This window comes from Cervus elaphus, chromosome 5, assembly GCF_910594005.1.
Source record: "Cervus elaphus chromosome 5, mCerEla1.1, whole genome shotgun sequence".
NCBI classification, from domain to species: domain Eukaryota; kingdom Metazoa; phylum Chordata; class Mammalia; order Artiodactyla; family Cervidae; genus Cervus; species Cervus elaphus.
The window spans coordinates 120,824,902-120,850,938 of NC_057819.1; the positions used below are offsets into that span (position 1 = coordinate 120,824,902).

Sequence of the window (26,037 nt, forward strand, 5' to 3'; positions counted from 1 at the left end):
ACTGACCACGAAGGCGGCGCCACGGCAGGGGAAGACGAGCGGCTTCCCTGCCGGACCTTTCAGGAGGCGTCCTGAGCCCTCAGGCTCTGCCACGTGACAAAAACGCCAACTCAGGAAGGCCCATGAACCTTTAAACTTCACATTTTACGGTCTGTATGTAGTCACTCTTGATGGAGCCAGTCAAAGTTCTTAAAAACAATTCATTATAAACTCAATATTCTTTAGAAACTTTGATGCTGTGACAGTGCAAACAGCATTCATTTATTGCTCAACTTCGGCATGGGCACATACATAGTTAATTTTTTAAAAAACCATTTATACAGATGTTATTGATAAAGCTCATATAACAACTGGGTGAAAATACAAAGAATATCAAAGCTAAAACACTCTGTAATAAATACACATACAATGAAAATGATAAAACTTTGTTTTTAGAGTCAGTTTGAGAGAAGAAGAATATTACAGTAAGTGAACTAATTACATCTAGAAACAGAACAACTCAGCATTTGGTACAACCATCATTCTAACGTAAGTACATTAAATACCACAAATGGCAGCCATTGACTGTGCTGCAGCCTAAAGACGAGCAGGAGGAGCTGCTCTATCGAACTGTCAAGGTGACTGGAACAATCTTGTAACTCCCATCAATGCAGCCAGCTCAATGCACCGGAAAGTTCAAGCCAACTTAGTGTTATAAAATAAAGCAAATTACACTGTATTTAAAAGAAGGGAAACTTGTGCTCTGGACTGTAATTACAAGGAAAAAATTAAAGACTTGGTTAAAAATAAAACCCATTCAGGGCAACAAACTATGTGCAAAAACAAAATGTACACTATACACAGCACTATTTAAAAACTCTTTACACCAAAGAAGGAAGACCCTCTGAAACACTCACCTCTGTATCCACACGAGCTCTACAAGGCAACCCCTGTTCGTAACGAAGCATTCATGATGCAAAGGCAGTGTATGGGAACATGACATCACGTATCTGAAGTAACGCAACTAGAGGAAGGATTAGGAGAAACCCAGCTAAGAGGGACATGTGGAAATAAATATTCACATTAAACATGAGGTGCAAGTCCAAGGTTCAGTGATTCGTTGGGGGGTTTTGTTTGCTTAGCACCTGTTTAGAAGTAATCAGGTAACGTGACTTTGAAAATGAAATCTAAATCATGTTTTTATAAATTATGTTGGTGATACCATAGGCTGTAATGGAGGGGAGTTTCTTTCTTTTAAAGCTCTATTAAGTCATTATAAAGTTAAAAAGGCACTCAAAAAGCAATGGTATTTGCCTGCTCTACTTTGTACATTATTTTGAGAGTAGCATTTCATTATTACTGCATCTGTCAGTTATAATTTCTCTGAAGTGTTCATCATGTACTTTTACTGAAAGATTATAATAGGCACAATTACACTGCGCTAGTGCTTTAATATAAGAGAGAGATGGACCTGCAACCAATAAGGTATTATTGTGAAAGCTGAAAACTACTGATAATCAAACAGGGTATTTCAAGATGTTCTCCGGTACAACTAAGAATGCAGTAAGAAAACAAAGTGGGAAGGAACAGTTCAGTGTAAGCACATCGCCACTACACAGTTATGACTAAACCAGCCTGTGTGTGGCTGTCAAATTTGGCTGAATGGAATAAATACACAGAAGCTACAGGAGCAGTTCTCAACTTTTTTTTAAGCAGCAAATTTTCCACCTCTTGTATTCTACCCATCCCCCCACCCCTCCTAGTCTCTGAAACCTTACGTAAAATTCCAATATATAAAAGAAAAATCAGAGCTGTTCTGGGTAAAGGCGGGTGGGGAGTTCGAGGCCTCTGCTCAAATACCAACTCGGCCTTTCTTTGCCCTCTCTCTGTCCCTCCTCTCTTAACCATGACTTCTGAGGCACCTCTGAGGAAGCCCTTGGCTCCAAGAACACAGGCTGAAACCAATCCATCAAATGAACACAAAGGGCTGATTCACTTGATAATTAAGCTGCAAAATTTAAACAAAGCTATCTCATCAAAATTTGCTATGCCTGATTTCTCAACAATGTAAAAAATAAAAAAAGAGAATAGTGCAGATTTCTGGTGGCTGAATTTAAAAAACCACTCATGACTTCAGATTTTTCCAAGCTCTCACTCCAGAATTCTGGTTGCCTTCTGGATCATGCAACATGCCACGCACCTTGAAAGCTGAATCTGGATGTTTCAAAATCAAATGCTGATCTTCAACACCAAGGGAACCGAAGATTCCCTTACCTCCAAAATTACTCTTCAGACTTAATGTTTATGAGAGAGTTAGAATCACTTTTTGGTTTTTTTGTTTTTTTTTTTTAGTAATCACATCTCCTGCCCCACCACCCCCACTTCATTTTGTTAGGTAAAAGCAGAGTTTTCTAAGCTTTGCTAAAGAATCTTTTGAGCAGTTTTTCCTTTTTCATAATTTTAACTGATTAAGATATGAGCAGCTAAACAGAGATTCAGGATGATTTACTTGATAGAAACTTACCATAATTAAAATATAATATGAATTAGGTGCACTTGTCATAGGAGACTTTGGTTTACAGAAATAGTATATATATATATCTCAAAGATAAGCTGACCCAGTAACAGAATGAAAATCCCATCTCATCCACGTGATCTGAGTAGCTATAAAAATGCAGTATTTCCATTTAAGAGGCAAAGTAAATCCAAAATACCTGATCGTATTCATTCAAGATAAAAAATTAAGGTTTCTGTTTTAAAGTCTCTTAAAGAACAGGGAGCCCCTGAATGCATCATTTTATTGTAGCAAATAAGCTACTAAGTTCAGACTAAATGGTTGCATTAGGAACTTGACAACCAAAATTATATAGCTGTATTTCAGAGAATTCATGCTTGAAAAATATAAAAAAAAAACTCACTCAGGCTAGGTTGAAACATATAATGCTTCTAAAATATAATGCTTTGCTATAGAAAAAGGCAATTAAACTTGTAAATGGCTTAAATTTTTTTTAAGATTCTTTTGTAGCCAATTGTTTACAAAGGTAGAATAATTCAAAATAATTTTATTTTATTTTTTACAAAGAGCAAGTACAGGAGCTGTTCAAAATCATGTTTTCAAAATGAAATGTGACTTGTACCGACTGCTGAAGTTGTCTTGATATTTGATAGACTTGAAATCTGTGAAGTGATTTGAATAGATTACCTTTTATAAAAATAGTAGTAGTCTTTAAGTGTAGAATACTGCCTAACTCTGGAAATGTAGGAAAAGTCAGCATTCTTTAGGTTCAAGATACTAATTTTAAATAGCAGCTGAATGTGGCCTCATGGCAAAGCATAAAGACCTCTTTTTTTCCTTGAAAAGGAATTTCAAAATTGTCCTTTCCCCTCACAGTGTCCTAAAATTTTTTAAAGGGGGGGTTGGGGGGGGGCATTTTCCTGTATTTCAGCATTCCTTGAAACTCTGCTGAAAGGAGGCTGTCTGTCCGTCAGGCTATAAATAGAGTCCTGGGTAAATCCTTGGAAGTTGTCATTCCACAGCAAATCCACACGTTTCTTCTATGGCTGTTAGCAGCTTTTCATATAACTTTTCATAGCTTTCATAGGGCGGAATGTCTATTCGATTGAAGCTGTAAATAAGCAAATCACAGTTCATTCAAAACAGGGCAACTGACCTGGCAAGTGTACATTAGTTTACACTAAACTAATATAGCCATATCACTCTTGTGTCACACAGAAAACTACAAGAAAGAGGTTATATTTCTCTCAAGTTGAGATTTACTTGAAAAGCCCCCAAAGGGATTTTCCTATCCATTTTTGGATAATCTTAATCCATTTAAAAGGAATAATAAGCAATTCTTAAGGCTCCATTCAGTAGAAAGAACAACAAATAAAATGTCAAATCTGTTTGAAACTAACACCTACATACCTGGCATGAGGGGAAAAAGCTACTGAAGTAACTCACCAAGTGTGGGCTTTGGGCAGGTTGTTAGTGCAAGCATCGATCTGGTGTATGGTGAAAAGCCGTGGACCTGCGGCACCTGCAGAGGGAGCCAATGTGGGTCAGATCACTGCAGGCACACGTATCAGTCTTCAAAATCTCAGAATAAAAATGGTACATAAACCACAGGGTCTAGGGCTAAGGGAGGACTGGTGACTCCACACAGCTGCCAGAAGGCCCAGGAAAAGAAGCCGGGTTTTTAAAAGCTGGAACTGACCTTGGATAACAAGGCTGATTCCTTGATCTGTTAGCCTTTCGATTTAAGGAAAAGTTCAGGATTGAAACCTTTTGCCAACTTCTATCTTCAATGGACAATCACTGTCCCAAAGGGGCAAATCCAAGGTCCAGCACATATTCAAAAAGATGACAACCTAATGCAGATTTAGGTTTCACTCCTCAGACTTTGCAGAGAGCAAAAGATCAGTCTAGAGAGTAACGAGTCTGCAGAAATACAACTTCACTTCATGCATCTGAGCAGTCTGCTGATAATGAGTTCTCCACATAGGCAATGCAAGCACGACTCGAGTCTGTCTTCCCCCACGGAATTCTGACACGTAGACTGTATGCAGCACTGTGGAGTCATGTACCAGCCTTGCTTCCTACACCCTCAGTCACCAGCAGCAGCAGTTTTAAAAATGAAGAGCTTCAGAAGTAAAGGAACACTGCCACCCAGTGAAGCACCACGATCACTAGCAGTATCCCAACTCATACCCCAACTGAACAGCTCTTCCATGGAAAACAATTCTTAAAAATGGAATATGGCTGTGAGATGGTCTGATGCCATGCATTAACTAAAAGTGCTCCGACCAGACAAATGGCTTCCACGGCTCATGCTGCCTCTATTAAAAGATTAAAAAAGTAGAGGGGAGAGGCCTCCCAAGTGGGTAAATGTTTGCCAGGCTGAGATGTGAACACGGAAGCAGACAGACTTCCCCTAGAGGAACGGGCAACAGCATTTTAAAGCAAGGTGTCCAGAAAAGGCAGAGCACCAGCACACACGTCTCCGACATGCGGCACTCACTACAACCACAGAGAACCCAGCAGGAGAGGCTCTTGGGAGGGAACAAGGAAAGGAAGGAGAAGAAGGTATCAAGACACGAGAGTTACAGGTAAGAACTAGAGTGAAAAGAGAATCTGTTTATAAGCACGTTTGTACAGCATCTGCATACACCAAATACTAACCCCCTGCCCCCGACGACGAGACGCCAGACTGTCTGTGCCTCCCTCTCTTACCTTGTAAAGCCTTGAAGCCCTGCAGAGGCACTCGTGATGAGCCGGTCACAAACTGAAGCAACCGTGCTCGTCGTTCTTCATCAAAGAACTCCACAGCCTTCCAGAACCACTTGACAACATTGCTGTCTGGAGTACAGTGTTTTAACCGGGTGTTTACCTTCCAGTCATTAACATCTATCTTTCCAAGTCCACAAATAATGAGCTGTTAAAATATTGCACAAATAATGAGCCAATGGAAACCCAAGTCGGCCAAAAATTCCTCAAAATGGAACTTTAGATTTGCAATGTTGGCTTTCAAATGGTGTCCTTAATCGAGGGTAGACGTCAGAACCATCTGGAAAGTTTTTCAAAATATACACACTAGGTCCTATGCTCATATTTTAATTCTGTGAATCTGGGGTGAATTAGGGTCTGTATTTTTTAAAAGCTCCATGAGTACCTACACACTGCAGGTTCCCTACCCAGAATGTGAGAACCACAGTGATGGACATGACAAGATGACAAGTTCCATAATCTCAGTAGAATTCTAAAAAAAATGATAATGATCAGAAACTAGATTCAGAGGAAATACAGTTTACATATGCCTTCCTTAAGACCTGAATCTACTATTCCAATTTCAACATTTATTAGCTTTGGAATTCTGGGCAGTTCAGCTCACTTCCCTTGGCCACAGTTTCCTCTGCGGTAATAAGGCAGTAGTATCTGTTTCATTACATCCTGTGAAAGCAACCAATAGTGCACGGGCAGTCGAGAAATTGTGTTGAATAAGTGGTACAATCTGCTTAAAGTTGGACCAAAGTACAAAATTTATGAATGTGCTGTTACAGAATTCTGCTTGGCATTCTGATGCAGGCTCAGTATAAATGATATCTCAAAAATCACTTTGATACTATTAATACACACACCTCCTTAGGATCCAGACAGAGTCATCTTACTGACCTGTGTATAACACTGACTTAGGACAGTGTGTAGTACAGAACATAATGCAACCTGCAAATCCCATAGTTTATAATTGATTATACTAACCCAGTATAACACTAAAATAAACTATATATATATATATATTTCTTATGAAAAGTTAATTTCATTAGCAGTAGAAATTATACAACAAACCCTAACATTATTGAATAAAATCTGCAACAAAGCTTCTACAGCGTTCTGAAAAATCCTGAATCACAGCTATATGAACAGGTAAATGGTTATCCAAATAGAATTACAGAAGTACTTATAATACCGAAGATACCTCTCAAAATTCCTTTCTTCAGAGGAGTGGTAACTTTAAGGCCAAATTCCTTATTTATTATACGAACAGAAAAAAATGCATCATATTTTAACTTTACTGTCATTCCTGCTGTGTTTTATTCCTCCTCCTACTTCCTTCTGGTCATTTCACTATTGAATAATTCAATCACGAAAAGAATGGGGATGGTATTCAGTCAAACCAATCTTTTCAGGTTTGTCTAACCGATCTGTTAACAGATTTAGTTAGAAAGGACACTGAAGTTAATAAAATCATGTTTTAAATTATGTATAGACTTCTAATATTTATGCTATCCCTAGGCACTAATTAAATTTTGCGACCTCAGGTAGAATAAAATCTCATTACTTTTCAAAGTAGTTCAGTAGTAACTCAGATAGATGTATTTGTTAAAGGTCTTAATTATAAAACCAAACTTAAGGTGCTTTAAGGACTAGCTTTAAAATTAAAAAATGGTTAACTGGTTATTAAAGTCTGTATTAGTAACAAAAGTTTCCAAGGAGACCCAAGATGTTTTGCCAGTCATGGAAAGTCGCTCAGTCACGTCCAATTCTTTGCGACTCCATGGACTGTAGTCCATGGAATTCTTCAGGCCAGAATACTGGAGTGGGTAGCCTTTCCCTTCTCCAGGGGATCTTCCCAACCCAGGGATCGAACCTAGGTCTCTTGCATCCCAGGCGGGTTTAGATGATCCTAAATGTTTCCTCTAGGTTTTTGTCTATCAAGTGCTTTCTTGTAAAGCTTAACGTAAAGCCAATTGGGTCTAGGTTTTTATTCCAAATAAACTGCAATACGGTGGAGACCAATTGATAAAGTTTCACTTAACTAAATCAATAGCCATTTAATTAAAGAACAGGAAATAACACTGGAAGAATATACACAAAATACACAAAACCTGTTAAAAGGAAGAATGGAAAATATGGAAGAATAAAGGATAGTCACAATATAAGAGACTACTTGTAGAATTTCCAAAACATGAAAGGCTTTTCCTATGAGTTAGAATTCTCACAGCAGCACACAGAAAAAATTCAAAAGCACCAGAAATACAACTCCTCTAAAACTAAGTAACAGAAACTTCTCAACCTTGCTTTGTTATACTAGATGATGTCATGACATTCATACACTGACCTCTAACTCCTTCTCATCAAATGTCTTCAGCAGATGCTGTGGAATTACTTCATTAAATCCTTTCTGCAGGGCCAGGAATTGCGCCTCAATGCCTCGTAAAAATCTCCAGTTCACGTAAAGCCTGGAAACATTGGGCAGGGGTTTTGTATGATCAAATATATTCAGATTTGGTAATTACTATGAATCGTTAGTACATTAGCAACACTGCACTTTACAAGTGTCTAGCGTTAAGAACTTAGTCTAAAATCTAAAAGAATCTCAGATTACTGAAGGTAGATGGATCCTCAGCAGTGAGGCAGTTCAGTATAAATTATAAGCAGTATAAATTAAAAAGCAGTAACCTTCCACTAACAAAAGCAGCATCGCTACAGCAACTCTTCACTTCAGAAAAACTCCTATTAAACTGGAAGTTGGCTGGAGAGCAGATGGGTCTGAAGTTAAAATCTAAATGAAACGATTTTCTCAGCTTCTAGCATGCATGCCAATAACCAGAAAAAAGAGCCCATTCAACCAAAAATAACTTTTTCTGATTTCACTTAAAAATACAATCTGAATGTGTTGGGTGTTGTCTTTATATTTTGTGGGTTGTATACAGGGGAAGGGGAGGTAAAGAGAATCCCCATATCCAAAATGAGAAGAAACAGTGAAAGCCACTAGCAAGCACTTTTTGACTACTCGTTTTTCCCTATAGGCTTTAAAAGCCCTGAAAGAAAATAAATAAATAAATAAATAAAAGCCCTGAAAGATGTAATTTGAGCAACAAAAAGTACATGAAACTACATCTCATGTGTAGCTCTACTTACAGCTTTGTTTGGACTTACACTTTCTACATGAATTGCCCTTTTTTTTTTTTTTAATCTATCTTCCCAGGAAAATTTCACAAACCTCAGAACTACTCCTACTCCCAATCTGTCAGGATTTCCTTTCCCAAACTTGGAAGAAATAATTCTCTAAGAAGTAAGTTACTTAATATTAACTGTATCCCTTGGGGGACCTCATTTTTCTTTGTTTAAGGGCACATCAAAACTGCACACCTGTGAAAAGTTTTTCTGTGTAATTTCAAAACTGCATCTGTAAGGGATGATTGGTGGTCGTCCTGTCAGACTCTTGCCACCCCTGGATTGCAGCCTGCCAGGTCCCTCTGTGCATGAGATTCCCCATGCTTCCTTCTCCAGGGGATCTTCCTGACCCAGAGACTGAACCCACGTCTCCTGCGCTGCAGGTAGTCTTTGCCACTGAGCCACCTGAGAAGCCCCAAGGAATAACTACTGTGCCTGTAAACATGGCTGAATCCTGGAAAATGAGCAGTCTGCCCAGATCCTGGAAGTGACCCACTACTGAACTTCAGGGAATTCCTGCTCATCTTTATTATTTTTTAATTGTTATATGTGTGTGTGTGTGTGTGTGTGTGTGTGTGTGTGTGTATTTTGGGGGGGTGGGGTCACACTGCTTGACATGTGTAATCTTAGTTCCCCGACCAGAGATCAAACTTCAAACCCATGCCCCCTGCCGTAGAAGTGAGGAGTTCTAACCACTGGATCATGGGGAAGTCCCTCATTAAGTTACAAATATAATATGTTTGTTATTAAAAGAAAAATCATAGTTAAAAAATCAAACATTAAAAGTGGAGACAGAGTAAAACCTGAAAGTCCACTCTTTTACCCTCTCCTCTCTACTTCCAGGCCTATCACTTCCACTCTCCCACCCTAGGCAACATCTTATTGGGTAAGTGGTCTTCCTGAACATCATCTGTATGAGAATAAAACAATACAGACTTTGTTCCAAGATATGCTTTTTAAGTGACAGCTTATGCAGAATCTCTTTTTTTAAATTGTCACACAATATTCTGTTTAATGTATCTCATCATTCTCTTCTACAAACATTTTGCAGTTTTCAGGTTTTTTTTACAAGCAATATTTAAACAGCCTTATATTTCTTTAATTACAAATGTGTTTCCAAACAACAGACTGCTAAGAATGGAGCTGCATATGCATTTTCATTTTGGCAGCTGTTCTCAAATTGTTTTCCAACAAAGCTCTACCAGGGTTCACAGGCTATGAGACTGATGGGCCTCATCCGTGAACTGAAACATTTCAGTCAGTAAGACCTGAGGACACAGTCTGTGCAAAAAAGTACAGCAAGCATGCTTCTGTGTACATATGGTGAAGTTCCAACTCCTACATTTGATTATCATAGTTTAATGCTTAGAAAAACCACATACCATGAGCCAAATGATCTCACTTAATACTTCTAGATTCCTCAATCAACAGGTGATTTTACAAAACTTGAACATTTTCTTGATTTTTTTATAAGAAATATAGTAGTACCTCTTATATATCTGTATTTCTTTAATACTTATACTAATTTATATTTAATATATATCAATATATTTCTATTTTCATAAATTATATTTCTATTGAAAACACGTATTTCTTATATAAACCCACAACATCTTCATTTATAAACAGGGTTAAGTCCTAGTAACACAGCGCGGAAGTGCTTCTGCACAGCTAGCTGTGGGAACTACACTACGCGCGACGCGACAAACGTGTTTCCTGAAACTCGTGCCTCTGTACAGCCCCGCTTTCAACTGAACCTGGGCTGGTATGTGACTGGGCTGGTATTTAACCAAGAGAATACAGCAGAGGGGATGTTGGCCAGTTCCAGGCTTAGGCCTTTAAAAGATCACACAACTCCTCCTTCTGTGCTCTGGGAAGCCAGCCACCCGATAAGAGGTCTGGCTACTGTGCTGCAGAGAGAGGCCTCTGACACCACGTGGGATAAGTAAGGAGCCCAGCCAACAGTGCGAACCAGGAGCCAGATGGTGACCCAGCGTCCACTCCAGCCAGCCCCCAGCCCGCCAAGCCACCCTGGGTGAAACATCAGACATGTGAGTGAAGAGCTCGTCTTAACATTTCCGCCCCAGCTGACACCATGCGAAGGAGCAGCGTGCTGCCCCTATTATCCTCAATCCAAATAACTGACCCACGGGACCATGAGAAATAATAAAATGGTGGTTGTTTTTAAGCCACTTAATTCTGCAGAGGCCTATTCTGTGGCAGTAAGTAACACTACCTAAGCATCAATGTTTTTCTGTACCACCATTCTAGAACATTAAAACAAGTCTCAGGCTTAAGAAGATACAAGTGTTTACCTGACATATTCTTTTTTATTTTCTTCAGTAACAGGGATACTCTTGCCATTTGGTTTAAGTTCATGCTGAATGATTTCACCATAGGCATTATGTTCGACACAGAAGGTGTGGTCCAAAACACCTGTGATATCATTCTCGCTAGAAAGGAAAGAAAGGGAAAGACACCTGACTAGAAAATCTAAAATTCAGATCTCGGAGATGTATTAATTGGTGAGACAAATAAAACTAAGGTGGTTTTACGACATGACAGACAGAGGAACATCTGACCCTATGTTCTTTTTACTAGTTCCCATGCCACCGTTCCTACCAGTTGGGGGCAGAAAAGTTAAAGAGCTTTAACCTGCATAAACCCTGGGAACATTTTATGGAGTAATGAGGAAGCCCCGGAAAGCTGGGTTTTACACGGGGAAACCTCAGTTCTGTTTGGCTTTCAGGTAAGAAGTTCTACCAGAATCTCGGTAATCCAAGTGACCAAACACCTGAGGAGCCCCACTGAGAAAGCTACTTGTGTACTTGGTAAAAACAAGCATGGCCAGCGTATCTTCACAAACGAATGACCTCCCAACAAACAGAGCTGACTCTTACAAATACCCTTTTTAAAGTATGGTTTCAGCAATCATCATTTCAGCAGAAATACCTTATTCTCACATATGAAAAATGCAAACAGAACATGCATCATGTTGAAGAAATCATTAAGTGCTTTTAAAAATAGAGTATACTACATTTTCCCCTTTTAAAGTAATAACACTTTTGCTACAGTTTAGGAATTTTAAAAATACACAAAAGCAGCAGAAAGAGGAAAAGTCTCATATGGTCCCATCACTCAGATGATCACCCTTAATATTTTCCGTGCATCATGTTTTATATTTCAAAAAAAGTACATCCATTTTGAAACATGTATCTTTTAAGAGCTCAGATTCTAATGAACAAGACTCAATACATACAGTATCCACACTAAACTGTTATGAAGATCTGGGTCAACTAGCTCCATGTCATCCAAAGTAATGGACTTCCCAAGCAACTGTTTATAGAATGGCAACGTGAAACCACCGTCAATATAGTGTCCGTGGAACACAGCCATCCCCATTATTCGTCCAACAAAGTGGAAGTATGATAAATGTTCCTGAAATTGAAAAGACTTTATGTAAATATTCCAGGTAGGTACTATCCAGGGAATTTTTAATAAAAATTAAATATGTAAGCAACAGTAATTTTTTAAATAATAAGTATCAACTTATACTCCAATTTATAACTATTTAAGTGGATAGGCTATCATATCAAGGCTCAATACTCACTAGGGAAAGTTTCTATAGGGCACACTTAAGATACTATACTTTGCTACAAAATATTGCAGCAGAGTCAATGCCTCTCACAAAGAAAGGGCAGTCACTCTGTAAAATTTATCCTCAGAAATTAAGTCTAGTCCCTCTGCAGCCTCACTAAATCTGCTGCAGATCCTGTTCTCTCTCCTCCCATCTCCTGCTGAGCTCCTTATAGTCATGGCTCTGTCATGGAAAAAAAGCTTTCAATTCTCTACCTCCCTGTTCTCTTGACCTAACCAGAAACTGAACTTCAAAACATCACAGATTTAAGAGCACAGACTTCATGTCTAACTTGGACTAGAGTCCTGATTTTACCAGTTACTAGCTATGTACACTTGGGCAAACTACTTAACCTCTGTAGAGATAGTTTTTCATTATCTGGAAAAATAAGGGTAATAATAGCATCTAAAAAGGGTCTCTGTGGGTAGTAACATGAGGTGATGAAGCCCAAGGCGCTGGACCTGGCATATGGTAAATGCTCAACAAACGTGAGCTATCATTGCTACGGTGGCAGTAATGAGCTGGTCAAGCAGAATTTTCACCTAAAAATCTCCCCTTTATGAAGAACACCTAGCAAGGAACCTACCATGCCTACCATGTTTAGACAGATTTGGTCTTCCATGTATATTGTTTTATTACTGTTGGATATTTGTATTTTAAACTTCTTTTACTTCTCTGTTTAACAATCTCTAAGCTCACCTATAAGCCTCCCTTTTATCTTACAAATAGCACTTTTCTTTTAAAAAAGTAGTACCTGTTCACTACTATTTAGAAAATACAGACCAGGAATAAAAGCCCATAGTCTTAACACTCAGAGATAACCACTGTTAAGTATTACACTGTGGATCTTTTCAATGTTCTCACATATACATATGTTTACCAAAGTTGCATCGTTCTATTTTGTTAACTTTTTCAAACCTATTACAAATACTATCTTTACATATCATTATCCATTATCCCACAACATCATTTTAGGGGCTCTATAATATACCCTTGTATGGGAAGATAATAGAAATACTATAAAACCAACAAATGAGTAACAGCTGCTAACTCTTGTTGAGTACTTAATAATATGTAATAGGGTTAATAACGTATAGCACTGTGCAGAGTCTCATTTAACAGTCACAACCCTTCTCTCAGGTTCAAATTATATTTTATCATTGAGGCTTAAGTCAATGAAAGTCACAAAGCTAGTTAGTAATGGGACCAGGATATGTTCTCATGTCTAACTCCAGAGTCTAAGCTCTTAACCATGTCGTTCTGCTTCATGTCATAATTTAATCAACCCCTCTTATGGACAGCAATGTTATTTCCAGTTGGGGCTACTATAAACAGTGATGCAGTAAACCTCCCTGGGCCCAACTGTTGCACACACTCATAATCATTTACCGAAGAAAACTTTTTAAAAGGGGACTTGCCAAGTCCAAGGATGTGACTTGAACAAAGACAGCAAACCTATGTCATAAACTACACTGACACTTAAAGATGAAAAAACATTGTAGGTCCTAAGTTAGTTCATATCATTATAACCACCAATCATACCGGATTAACTGCAGAATCAGGATTGATCTGCAATGTATAGATATCATCTCTTGAATACTGGAAGAGGCCATAATAAGGATTCAGCATTTCATGTGACAAGAGATATAACCACTCCCTAAAAAACAAGATATGCCAAAGGAATTGTTTGTTAATAAATATACTTTTACTAAGATATGCTATTAATTAATGTTAGCAAAGGTTTTTAATAAAACAAAATAAAGCACTAACTAGTTATGTAATATCACTTTAAAAAAGTATACCAACGCATAGAGCTCAACCCCATGCCCCGTGACCACCTAGAGGGGTGGGAGGGAGGTTCAAGAGGAGACAGAACACCTATGGCTGATTTCTGTTGATGTATGGCAGAAACCAACACAGCATGGTAAAGCAATTATTCTCCAATTAAAAATAAAAATTAAATTAAAAAGAAGAAGAAGAAGAATCTACCAAGACCCAAAGTAAATGAAAACCCTTGTTTTATTATATTGAACTCCTGTCTCACTCAATTTTGGGTAATTTTGTGACATTTTAACATCAGCAAACATAATAATAATATCCAGAAGTATCATTAGATGCTGCAGCCCAGTGGTCTGTTACTTTTAATTGCTAAACAAATTTGTGATCCATAATAAATATAAAATGAAGGGAAGAATATGGTTTTATTTCAAAACCTCCAAGTGGTCCCATCCATACCACCCTGATCATCTCCAATCATGGCAGTTTTATACTAGTTTATACAATATATAACATTCATATATAACTAATTCATGTATTATTGTTGGTATGGTTTTAGTAAGAAAATTTCATTATCCATTTCCACTATCTGTTTTGTGTAAACCCTAGAATAACCATGATAAACATGTAAGTGGTGAGAAACTACCAAGGCCTTTGGTATAAGTGGGAATAAAAGGGCAGGCCAGCACTTTCTGGGGATGTTTCATCCCACTTCTTGGTTTCAAGCATACATCAGTGTTTTTAAAACCTACAATAAACAGTTCTATCACCTTAAATTTATTAAATCATTTACATTTTTCAAAGTATAAAAGACCACTTTTTGTCTTGGTGAGACAGAAATAAAATCACTAGTCTAGAACTTAAGGTGACGTCCGAGTCTCAAAGCCTGTCATTCCTCAGCTAGGAAAGGCATGTAAATGATATGCTCTGATATTATGGATTAAACAGGGGAATAATATAATTTTAAGAAATGCAGTGAAACACTATTAAAATAGAGGAAAACATTTCAAAGTTTTATCATTTGATGGCATCTAAATCAAATCATTATGCTTAATACTTGAAAAAGTCTAGAGATTAAAAAGATAAAGTGAGATCTCCAATAGGCAACCTTCCCACCTAATATGTCTTGTATATTTTTTATGCATATATGTGTTTTTTAAAGGCTTCCCTGGTGGTTCAGTGGTAAAGAATCTGCCTGCCAAGCAGGAGACTCAGGTTCAGTCCCTGGGTCGGGAGGATCCTCTGGAGAAGGAAATGGCAACCCACTCCAGTATTCTTGCCTGGGAGATCCCCATGGACAGAGGAGCCTGGCGGGCTACAGGCCATGGGGTTGCAAAGAGCTGGACATGACTGAGCATGCATGCACAGTGATCAATTCTAAAAATCCAAACTAAAGAAGCTATCCATTTGCAAGTAAAAAGGTCACAGAAAAAGTTTACAGGTGAAAACAAGTAATGCCAAATAGCAATTATGGGACCTGGTGGAAACACAAATTTAATTTAGGCTGGATTTAGATTAGGGGAGACAGAATTATCATGATGGTCCTTAAAATGTTTTAACAATGAAGCTATAATGTTTCTGCTGCATTTATATATAGTGAATTCTCACACCTGGAAAAAAAATACTTGATGTATGAATGCAGCAGAAACATCCTATTCAATGTACTGAAATATTCTATGGAGGATTTATGATATACACACATACTTCCCGACACAAACATTCCTTTAACAAGGTTAAAAAGCATGGCAATGGAAGCAAAGGGAAACAGTATTCAGTTTAGAATACACGTCATTAAAACCTCAAGATTATTCCTGACAATGTAAAGCAGAGGGAACAGCACGTACTGAAGGAGAGAAACGGAGAAAATATCAGGCCTGTAGGCCCTACCAAGAGCCCACACAGGGTTGCAGCTAGTTTTCAGAGAAAGTCTCACTGGACGACATGATCCACTAGCAAGTTCAAAATACTTCACTGGCAGCAGTGCTATACTAAATAACCTCATTATGAATGCATCTACTAGGGTATCCTCCATACAGCAAACATTAGGTAACATGATGTTAGAAAATAAATACCAATGAGAAGGTTACACCACAGAGAGTATCTAATCTGCAAATACAAGGATCTATATGTCATTTACTGACGAGTATGTCTTTACCTGGCAACCCCTCCGTAGTCAAGGCCTTCTTCTCCACGAAATTTTATCATTAATCGCTTCCAGAGATCTTTTGGTCTCATTTTCATGACTTGTCGATATGATTCCTGAAAAAAATGTTTAGTATACTATTATTACTAGGTGTTTTTAACCTGCTGTTTAAACTCTCCTTCCTATTCCACCTACATGTTTATTTAAATAAAGTGGAATGTGTTCAACAATCAAATCAATGGATCAACTCCAAGTGTTTGGAACCTCATGGAACTTAAAACAGAGTTTAATACTACTGAAATCAATTAAAAGCCTACTAAATGCAAGACTCTGTACTTAAGTCCTATGAACTATAGCAATGATACCACTCATATTAAAAAACACAATCTGACAGAAGTACCACATTTTTAAGTTAGTTCACCTAATCCAGGCGACAGATTCCAGCAGAAAGGTAAGAAACAAAGTTTCAAAGAACGTAAGTAATTGTTAATGTGATCCTCACAAAACTGACAACTTTACATTATTTTAAAATTACAAATGACCGAGTACAAACAAGGTCAGAACTGTTCAGAACTGTTCTGAGAGAAAAAAGTTCATCCTTTGGGAGAAGGATTATGAAGTCCCCAAACATCTCTTGCCCTGGAACCCTCTAATAAGTGGGAAAGCCCTGCCTTGGACCTCTGCCACTTACTATGTAAGAACATTGAAGCTGCCATTAGAGCTATAAAATCCAGAGATAAAAGGACATACCAGAAAGGAAGATTTTCAATAAATTAAGGAAGCAGTCCAACAGTAATTGGACAAAACGATTTTTTTTTTTATTTAAGAGTCCCTTACCTTTTGGAAGAATTAGAAAATAAGGGATGGATAATATCTGTGGTCTTTTAAAATTCATGAACAAATCAGTATCTGCAATGCAGGGACCAAGCTGCACCCATCAGAACCTCTTACACTTCATCCCATTCAAATGTTTATCTTATATATTAAATCTCTCCAATACTACTGCCTTTACTCCCCACAAGTAAAAAGAGAAATTAATGAAAATTCTCCCATTTTAAAGAGATTAAAGTGAAAGTCGCTCAGTCCTGTCTGACTCTTTGCAACCCCATGGACTGTAGCCTGCAAGGCTCCTCTGTCCATGGAATTCTCTAAGCAAGAATACTGGTAACCACTCCCTTCTCCAGGGGATCTTCCCAACCCAGGGATCAAACCCAGGTCTCCCGCATTGCAGGCGGATTCTTTACCATCTGAGCTACCAGGGAAGCCCTTAAAGAGATTATGAGTACCTCCAATATATACTTGGAAAACAAGTTATTCACAGAAATTTAAATTTTCTCTATTTTAAAATCAGACTTGCAAGTTTACCTCAAAAATCTCTTCCCTGGAAACCTCAATGCGGCAATGGCCAGCCTGAGGCTGTTGCTGGGAAAGTTCCTGCCGCAGAATCTTTAGTTTCTGAACTAGGTCTCGCTTGTACCGTGGGACTGTCAGACACTCTGTGTCATCAGGGCACAACGACACCACCTGCTGTTGCTGGTCTTTCAATTGGTTCTGCCGACTAAAAGGAAACAAATATTAGTAAAGAATTTTTTTAAAAGATTGCAATTATACATTTAAAATAGCATTGCATGCTAAACCAAGTCTATCTATATTATTTCAAGGCCTTGTTTTAGTCTTAGCTTGACCATTTTTGACAACAATAAACTGGCTCCAAAGTTTATTTCTTAGAATTTATGGAAGTGGACAATCAGAGTTTTATCCAAAAACCTTTATACAGCTGCTGAGAGCAACTTTCTCAAGTACTGTTTCCATTTTCCTCCACTCAAGTTTACCAGCTCTCACGTCAAAATTCAGGCATAGGCCAAACCGTGTGCCTGTTATCTAGAGTCTGTCTCTCTGAAAGAGACAAACAGTTGGAACTGGCAGTTTGGCAGGACCCCTTCTCCTATGCACGCTACAGTCTAGACCACAGGAATGAGGGAAGTCACAGAGAAATGAGCACTTTACAAACAAGTTTAAATGCTTGATAAAGTGACTATTTTTCTTTTCTTTCCTTTTTTTTGGGCCATGCAGCGTGACATGCAGGACCTTAGTTCCTTAACCAGGGATCGAACCTGTGTCCCCTGCAGTGGAAGCATGAAGTCTTACCCACTGGACCACTAAGGAGGTCCTTACTTTTATTTTTACTGTGGTAAAATATACATCACATAAAATTTACTATTTTAACCATTTTTGAGTATTATAGTCACTGGCATTAAGTACATTTACATTGTCTCTTATGCTAAAGTGACTTCTAACTGCATATATAGTTTACCACAAATACACAAAAATAACCTCCCAAGTACAGCAGAAACATAATTTTTAGAAGGCACATTGCCTGGAGATATACTTATTCTCCTGACAAAAATACTGTAAGCTGCATCTAAGAATTGTTTAAAGAATCTTATGATATAATGAATGAGTTAATTTCAGTAAACTGTCAGGAAATAAAAAGTCAGGTAATTCACTGTTAATGTCTATGCAAATGCTGAATGATTCAGTTGGAATCTAATTTCACACACAACAGACAAGAGTACAATCTTCTAACCTAAGAGAAAAGGACAATGGTAGCTATGAGAAAATAAAAATAACTTTCAGTTCTCTAACAAATGACCCAAACTTACTTTACATACAATGATTCAATAGGTAAAGGCCCAAATTTATACCTAAAACACATAACTATCAAAAAAAAATGCAGCTTTGATGAAAATGACAAATCACTATTTATTCTCATAAGCACTGTAATAAAGGTGTTTTTTGTATACACACACATATATAAGTCAAAACAGAATATATTAAAAATACTCTTTAAACAATGGTATTAATCCTATCCCAAAAAAAGAACTTGGGTATATGAAGTTAAAGATACAAAACTTTAATTCAAAGTGGATCAGAGACTTCAATGTAAAACCTAAAGCCAAAAGTCATAGGTGCCAAAGCACAATCCATAGAAAAACAAATGGTTAAAATGAACATCACTTAAATTCAAAGAACCTTTACATTCTTCAAAGGACACTGTTAAAAAAATGAAAAGACAAGTCATGGTCTAGGAGAAAATCTTTCTAAAGCTTACAGATGACATAAAACTTGTATTTCAAGCATCTAAAGAATTCTCAAAACTCAAAACAAAAAAAACTTTTTTTTTAAAAAAAGGAGGCAAAAAATTTCACCAAAGAAGATATATAGATGGAAATAAGCCCACGAAAAGATGCTCAACATCACTAGTCACTACAGAAAAGCAAATTAAAACTTAATGAGAATTCTGTAAAGCAATTATCCTTCAATTAAGAAAATTAATTAAAAAAACTTAATGAGATACCAACTACACATCTATTAGAATGTCTAAAATTAAGATTAACCATACCAAGTGTTAGCAAGAGCAACTACAACTCTCACACACTGCCAGTGGGAATGTCAAATGGCACAATCACTTCGAAAAACAATCTGGCAGTCTCTTCAAAAGTTAAACACAAATCTGTCATATGATGCAGCCTAGGTGTGTGTTTATCGAAGAGAAGTGAGAGCGTGTGTCCACAGAAAGACTTAACATAAATGTTCATAACAGTTTAGTCACAGCCCCAAACTGAAACAATCCAAATATTCATCAGCAGGTAAACAGATTCATAAATTGAGGTCTAGCCACACACAATGGAATGAAAAGAAATTAACTATACAGGCAACAACAGAGATGAATCTCAAATAATTACGCTGGGTAAAAGAAAGCAAACCAAAGGGAGTACATACTGTATGAATGCACTTATCCAGAACTCTAAAAACTACAATGTATAGTGATAGAAAGCAAATGGGTGGTTGGCTGAAAATGAGGTGTGGACTGAACTGTGTCTAAGTAAGTAAGCTGAAGGCCCCTCTGACTGTGACCTTATCTGGACTCGGGGTCTCTGCAGACACTCAAGTTAAATGTCACACTAGATGAGGGTGGCCCTAAACCCAACAGATTGGTGTTCTTATACGGAGAGGTAAATTTGGATCCAGAATATAGGGGAGAAGCTGTGATATAGTAAGAAATATACTTTGGTCTTTGTCCCCAGTTACTGACACAGAACTCTTAAAATGCTTGAAATTTCCTAAGTGGCAGAGGTGACAAGAAAAGTGTACTCTGTTCCAATATTTGGTCTTTGTCCCTGGTACAAGACACAGAAGCTCCTAAGTCCCTTAGAATTTCCTGGGTTTTGGAGCATTTTTGTTTCAGTGAGGTGACTGTTATGTAGTTGCAGGATGGGGCCTGGTTGCAGGAGAGACCACGGCTTGATGAGATGCCTAGAACTTTCAGCGCCATCTCCCCAGCCTCTGGGGAGGGGGGAGAGGAACTGGAGACTGAGTTAATGATCAATCACTCCTATGTGATAACATCTCCATAAAAACCCCTGAACGCTGGTGTTCAGAAAGCTGGGTTGATGAACACACTGCAGATACCCAGAGGATGAAGCACCTTGCAGAAGAATACACCGAAGCTCCATACAGTCCCCAGCCCCGACCGTGTCCTATGCCCTTCTTCCATTTGGCTGTTCCCAAGTTACACCCTTTATAAACAACTGCTGATAGTAAGGAAATAATTTCCCTGAATTCTGTGAGCCATTCTAGCAAACCGTTGAACCCGAGAGTCATGAGGACACCTTGACTTATAGCCAGTTGGCAAGAAATATGGGAGGCCTTGTTGAAACTGAGCCCTTCACCTGTGAGGCCTGATGCTAACTGCGGGTGGCATTAGACTGAATTCAAGTCCGTAGATGGGGAGAACTGGAATGTTTGAGGAAAAAACTCCCACACTTGGTGGCAGATGTTTTGTGGGTAGACCAGACTGCAGAAGGCCATGTGAAGACAAGGAACAGACTGGAATAATGTTCCCACAAGTCAAGGAACAGCAAGGTTTCCGGAAACCAACAGCATCTAGGAGAAGGGCATGAAACTGATCCTCCTTGAGAGATTCCAGAAAGAACCAACCCTGGGTCAGCCTGGCTCTGAACTCCAGTCTCCAGAACTGTCAGAGAATGAACTTACATTGTTTTAAACCGCCTAGTGTGTGGTATTTTGTTACGGCAGCCTCAGGAAACTAGGGAAGGGGTGGGAGGAGGGACCACCAAGAGGCTTAGAGAGGCAGGAGGAAACTCGGGGCAGTGGGTACGTTCACTACCTCCATTAAGGCGAGGGCCTCACAGTACATAATAGGTCAAAACAAACTGTACACAGGAAGTATGTATGATTTACTGTGTGTCAATTAAATTTCAAGAAAGCCAATTTTAAAACAGTTCATCAAAAAAGTCTACAAATAATAAATGCTGGAGAGTGTGGGAAGAAAGGGGAACCCTCCTACACTGTTGGTGGGAATGTAAACTGGTGTAGCCTCTATGGAAAACAGTATGGAGGGTCTTGAAAAAAACTAAAACTGGAGCTACCATATGATCTAGCGATCCTACTCCTGGGCATGTATCTGGAAAATATGAAAACTAATTCAAAAAGACACATGTACCCCAATGTATGTATATAGCAGCACCATTTACAAGAGCCAAGACATGGAAGCAAGCCAAGTACACACACTCTCACTCACACACAATGAAATATTACTCAGTCATAAAAAAAGAATGAAATACTGCCATGTGCAGCAACATGGATGGACCTTGAGAATAGCATACCAAGTGTAGCAAGTCAGAGAGAAAAACAAATATAAACTGCTATACATAAAAGATAAGCAACAAGGATCTGCTGCAGAACACAAGGAACTATATTCAGTATCTTATAATAACCTATAGCAGAAAATAATCTGGAAAAAATACATACTTATAACTGGGTCACTTTGCTATACATCTGAAACTAACACATATTATAAATCAACTATATTTTAATTTAAAAAAACAAAACAGGATACATCAAGCCCGTTCACAAAGATTTGAGAAAGAGACTGTTTCAGTCCTGCAAATGGGGAAAAAAGGATTCAAGCTGGAGGACAAAATTGACAGCAGAAAGTCCTCTGGGATGGATTCAACTCTCCTAGAGCTAGTTCTAGGGCACTTGGGGGGTGGAGGGGGACGGGGGTGGTGGAGGGGAGAAGGACTCCACCTACCCCACAAAGCAGCCTGTCTCTGCAGGTGTGCTGGGACAAACCCTCTGACACACACCCTTTTCCTAACATTTCAGGACAGGTTCCTACTTAAGCACAGTTGGGATTAAAATATCCAAACATCAGAGTAACATTTGGTATACCCATAAAATTATGTTCAACAGAAGTAATTTATAACTGAAGAGAGAAGCCATTCTATCACATTTATTACAAAAAGCATCTATCCGTCTTCTTTTGTTGAGATTCATATTTTAACATGTATTATTTTAAAAACTTACTTTAAAACTAAATGCAAGTTAGCGGAGAGCCGAGGATCTGTAAACTGTGTTGTTCTGTTGTTATGGTCAACGAAATAAACTCTGCCTGTTGCTGTATTCCGGATCTCCCATCCAGGCGGCAACGGACCGAGCTCTTCACAATTGATGTTGCTAAGATCCCTGCAAAAACAAATATAAAATAAAAAATACCTCACTGCTGGGCCTGCTGAGCCAAGCAAGTGTAAATGACACAGAACAATTCCATGAAGTCTGAGAAAATGTATTGTTTCAGAAACTTGAGACGTTGAGCTGGAATCTTTAATTCCCAATGGTTTAACAAACTTGCTTATTCAAAACCCAATCCATAAATGGCTCAGAAACTTATCACACAGCCTACATTTTTAGTGAGTTCATTCCTGGGTTTTAATGTAATTCAGGTTTTAAGTTAATAGAAAAGCAATCACAACATTTGCCAACATAAACTGTACTTCAATACTTGTCTGAAAAAACATTGTTTTCCAAATGTCAGTGATATAAGGAATTAAATGTTTTCTAAAATTTCCCTTCAATTATTTCTTTCTTTACCATGCCATAAAATCTGTGTAAATGTTCATTCCATGATTAATTTTAAGCTCTTCAGTAAAGCAAAACTGGACATGTTATTAAAATTATGATCCTGAAAATAACCACAGCATACATTTTAAAGGATAACTGCTCCATTTTGAATTCTAAAAGCTATAAAGCTAGTGAATGGAGAATCAGTTTAAGACACCTTAGGAAGAATGTTCTAAGATTTACTGCTACGTGAAAAAAAAGCAAAAGATTTTTAATGCAGCAAAGACCCCTGTTTTTATATCATATGCATGCTCACTCAGTCATGTCTGACTCTGTGTGACCCCATGGACTGTAGCCCACTGGGCTCCACTGTCCATGGGATTATCCAGGCAAGAATACTGGAGCGGGTTGCCATTTCCTCCTCCAGGGGACCTTCCCGACCCAGGGACTGAACCATGTCTCCTGCATTTCTTCACTGGCAGGTGGATTCTTCACCACTGAGCCACCTGGGAAGCCTGTTATTATGTCATACATTCTGTTATACAGGACCAAGATTTATAGGACCTTAAAGAATGAAATAAAAGCAGCATATCTAATATAAATTTGAACTATAGCCAATAATTATAATGACAAATCTCATCAAAATTATGTTTTAAAAGTTAAACTAGAAAAAAGTTTTCCTGAAATAACCTCTTCTTGGCCATAGTGAAAATATAATGATGGGTACCCATAGATTTGTACAATGATTTCTGACTTGTGCTTACAGAAGCCCGAGATTTTTCTGCTTCAGAACAACTAAATATTGGAAAGAAGAAACTATTTTGAGACACTGCTAATCTTCAAAAGAGGCAAGGGGAAAAGTTCCAAGAATCCTCCTCAAATTTTTTTTTTTAAGTGAATTGAGCTGGAGCCGGTACATGAGAGGCAGACAGGTAGAGTGGGGGGCTGCCAGAGAGCAGTGATTAACTGGTAAACTCAGCCTCAGGCCAGCAGCAAGGTTGGAAAAGGAAATCTGGAACTTCCCCACTGAGAACTCAAAGGCAAGATGAAGTGATTCCAGGAAAAATTCCTCAATTCTCACTTTAGGGTCACAGAACTCCAACCAATTAAAATCAAACTCACAATCAAAGATCACCAAACACTTCAGAAAGGAATTCATGGTGACTGAGAGTCAGCAGAAACAAAACCACGGAATTAGATCCCCAAGTACTATCAGAGATCAAAAAGAATAGCTATGATATGCAATGTTAGAAAAAAATAATAAAAGGGAACAATTACAGAAACAAACTATCACTCAGAGATTAAGAATGAACAGATAAGTTTTTAATGGAACTTTTAGAAATGAAAGGCAATTACTTCAAAGAATGAATAATTCTTTTGCTATAATGCAGCATTTGACCTTATATCATTTTATTCAGAATTTTATAGATTTACAGTCATACATGGGAGAACTCTAAAGAATCGGTAAGCAGCGGCAAACTGTAAACACACTATGTGGAACTGAGACATGATTAAAGGAAGATGGTATGGTATCAAGACTACATAGTCGGTATGCCACAGAGTGAATAACAAAGCATCATTAATCATTATTTTAAAGGGAAATACAAAACATTCTGAAATGGGACTTCTCAGGTAAATCTAAGTTTACTGGGTATCTTTAAATAAAGCTAGTCTTAAAAGTGTCTGAGTTACACTATTTTATAATGTCTTTGACTAGTAATAATATTTTAATAGAAACTAAATATTTGTAGTCTGCTTCGATAAAAGATCCTCCATACAAAAGACTTATTTATTAAAGGAACTCCCCAAACAAAAGATATATATTTTAAGATAACACTTTGGAGCATAAAGACTAAAGAAAAGAAACACATAATCCAGAGCATTATTTCTTAAAGTTATTATTCAGTACTCAGTATGAAATATTCTTAAATCCTTATAGAAACCCCTTACTAATTAATGAAAAATTGACTGTTTCCTTAGGAATAAGAACATATTGTCAACTGTGGTGCCAAAATCTCTCTCAAATCCAACTTCTGATGCCGGCTTAACATACTACTCTTTCAACAGGCAACTCAAGATCAACTTTCACACTACTGTAAATTATTTAGTTTTCTTAAGAATCATTTTTCTTCTAAACATTTCCTTACAAAGACTTTAATTTTATAGAAAAGTTCAATATTGACCTTCAACTTGATAAACAGAACCCAAAGCACTTCTTTTCACAACTTACTTATGTAACAAAACTCTTATTTCTAAAAATTAGGCACTTGGATTTTTTTCAGTGAGCTTATTAATAAAACAAAAAATTTCCTCTCCACTATTTTTTTTTAAATCAACAGCTTATATCATGAACACAGAGAAATGGCCACCTTGACATAATCATCAATGATAACACATTTCCTTGGCTGCCACTCTCAAAAGATTCTAATTCTATCACAAAGTAAAACACGTTGCAAACTCCCTGGCTGCTTAGGCAGTTTTCACTGTTGGGGCACAGGATCAATCCCTGGTAGGGAAACTAAGATCCCACAAGCCGCAAAGCAAGGCCAAAAAAAAAAGAAAGCAAAACATTTTCATTATAATAGCTTTATTTATAAATAAACAGAGTATCAAAGCCATCCAAAATCAGCTAATCACATCTGTTTTTCATTCAAAAACATGACTCTTGACAGAGCTCTGAGTACAAACTTTATGCAGAAAAAGATCTGACTCTCCATGGGACTTTTTTTTTTTTAAGAGAAGAATGTTCTATTTAATATATAAAATATCCTCATCTTACAAAGGTATACGTGCAGCTTACAAAGTTGATTTAGAAACTCACTTAGAACTCAGTTTTTTTTTTGCAGCTTCAACTAGACTGCTTGGCACTCTCCATCTGTTCATTAGAAAATAATTCAAATAGCTAGTGCCTTAAAATGCATTATTTGATACTAAAATGTACTAGAAATTATGTTAAACTACTAAATTGATTTTGCATCATGTCACCTTCTTGAAGTTAAAAGATAGCTGACATTTTGGTTGGTAAATGCATTCAACAATGCCTGCAGTTCAAATATACAAATATGGCATTTAAAATAAATTTAATTTCTTTTAATTGGGTTATTTTGCTTCTACTTTAAA

At 37.7% G+C, this 26,037-nt stretch overlaps 1 protein-coding gene across 1 annotated transcript in view; it reads right to left on the bottom strand.

Annotated features, from left to right (window-relative positions):
• Positions 1 to 217: 217 nt before the first annotated feature.
• SMURF2 (SMAD specific E3 ubiquitin protein ligase 2) overlaps positions 218 to 26,037 on the bottom strand; it is a 114,373-nt gene continuing 88,553 nt past the window's right edge. Inside the window, exons 10-19 of the mRNA XM_043905062.1 lie at positions 22,384 to 22,542; positions 17,356 to 17,548; positions 16,003 to 16,106; positions 13,614 to 13,728; positions 11,694 to 11,872; positions 10,750 to 10,887; positions 7,596 to 7,716; positions 5,210 to 5,411; positions 3,941 to 4,016; positions 218 to 3,605 (exon numbers count right to left, since the gene is read on the bottom strand). Of these exons, the coding sequence (XP_043760997.1) occupies positions 3,506 to 3,605; positions 3,941 to 4,016; positions 5,210 to 5,411; positions 7,596 to 7,716; positions 10,750 to 10,887; positions 11,694 to 11,872; positions 13,614 to 13,728; positions 16,003 to 16,106; positions 17,356 to 17,548; positions 22,384 to 22,542 (1,387 nt within the window). The 3' untranslated portion in view covers positions 218 to 3,505. The remainder of the gene's footprint in view (positions 3,606 to 3,940; positions 4,017 to 5,209; positions 5,412 to 7,595; positions 7,717 to 10,749; positions 10,888 to 11,693; positions 11,873 to 13,613; positions 13,729 to 16,002; positions 16,107 to 17,355; positions 17,549 to 22,383; positions 22,543 to 26,037) is intronic.